Genomic DNA, 1,520 nt, shown 5'->3' with positions numbered 1-1,520 from the left:
GTTTTTCTCTCTCGAAATATTAATAAATAAATGAATACATAAAATTTTATTTTATTTTTTATTTTAGTTCAGTTTGTTATTTGCATGTGTAGAGTTGGTTTAGAGTGGAAAGGAAGTTATAACTTCCTCTTTTGAAAAATATTTAAAAATAAATACAGTTATGAAAATGAAATAATCGAAGTTAGGTTTCTTTTTTTTTTTATTTGAATAAAATTAATAGAAGAGAAGTATGTAACTGTAATTAAACAATCGAGATAAATTGGTAACTGTAATTAAAAATTATGATTATAGTAATTACCCAATTTGAGTGTTATGAAAGGGTAAGGGAAGAGTGCTTTGAAATGTTGAACTTTGGACAAAAAGAATTTACAAAGTGAACAAGGTGATTGGCAATGGCATTACTAGACTATATACCCAATTTGCAAGTGTGGTGTTCCTTTCCTTCGTCCATTTAATATATTGAGAAAGAAAGGTATAGAGACATAAAACGTTGGTCCAAGCAATGGATATTGGGGTTAAGCAGAATAGCTGAATTGATCTGTCATCATCAAGTCTACTACAAAGAATGCTCATATTCCTTCATGGTCGTCTATCAGAGCTTTCAAAATGGTGGGGATGGAAAGGGAAATCCATGGAAAAACCAACATCAGTATTTGATGTAGTGCTTGATGAGGTAAAAGTAGTGTTGCTTGTCAGGAAGCTAAAAGTGGTCACAACCAGGAAATCTACTTAAATCCTTATAGAAAAACACATGATGATTTTCATGTGTTTTTTTTATTTTATTTCTTAATTTGAATAAAAAAAGTATTCAAATTTTACTTTTTAAGTAATAAATCATATACCAATTATTTAGTCAAATGCTCGTGCGACATACTGATTGTATCAAGGAATGTAAGGATAAAGCATAGGGAAAGGGAAAAATGAAAAGGAAAAGAGAAACAGTTGCAAACTTGGAATGTTACTTGGATACGGAGTATATCAATTTATTGTGTAAACTGAGAAGGCAAGAACAGCCTTTGCCTTTTGCTTCTGATGCGACAATTTGATCCAGCGGATGATGAAGCAATCCTGCTTAAAACTACATTCAGGGACTGTTTCAGAGAGCTGGGTGAAACACCCTGATCTTCACTGTCATCATTGCAAAGGATCAAGTTGCTTCTCATTCTTCCACCTACACTAGAAATGTCAGCTTTAACCGTGCTTAGTCTCAGGCCTTTGAGGACTCGGATGAGCTCTGCAAACACTTCCGGCCGATCATCGCAGCAAACAGAAGCCCTGATGAAGATCTTGTTGTCCTTGGTTTGTCTAGGGTTGGTTGGGGGGCATATGTTTTCAGGAAGATCACAATCTACAGTTACTTCATCAACTTCTGTCGGCATAGTGAAGGCCTTGCTGACTTCTGTTGCTTTTCTCTTGAGATCCTTCACATGCTCTATTGCACTTCCTAGCAGAGCTGCCTTATCCATCTGTACCACAAAAAAAAAAAAAAAACAAAGATTTGATCTGTCCCAAGTCTTCAA

General features: G+C 34.7%; 1 protein-coding gene across 1 annotated transcript; it reads right to left on the bottom strand.

Moving 5' to 3' along the window:
* Window positions 1–928: 928 nt before the first annotated feature.
* Window positions 929–1,514, bottom strand: LOC110425381 (basic helix-loop-helix (bHLH) DNA-binding superfamily protein). Its single transcript, XM_021440283.2, has one exon. The coding sequence runs from the start codon at window positions 1,464–1,466 to the stop codon at window positions 984–986; it is 483 nt and encodes a 160-aa protein (XP_021295958.1). The 5' UTR covers window positions 1,467–1,514; the 3' UTR covers window positions 929–983.
* Between the last annotated feature and the right edge of the window lie 6 nt (window positions 1,515–1,520).

Source organism: Theobroma umbraticum, unplaced genomic scaffold, assembly GCF_002168275.2.
Source record: "Theobroma umbraticum cultivar Fairchild unplaced genomic scaffold, ASM216827v3 scaffold_81.0, whole genome shotgun sequence".
NCBI classification, from domain to species: Eukaryota; Viridiplantae; Streptophyta; class Magnoliopsida; order Malvales; family Malvaceae; genus Theobroma; species Theobroma umbraticum.
The sequence above is the reverse complement of the archived record's forward strand: the minus strand, read 5'-3'. Positions and strand labels throughout refer to the sequence as shown.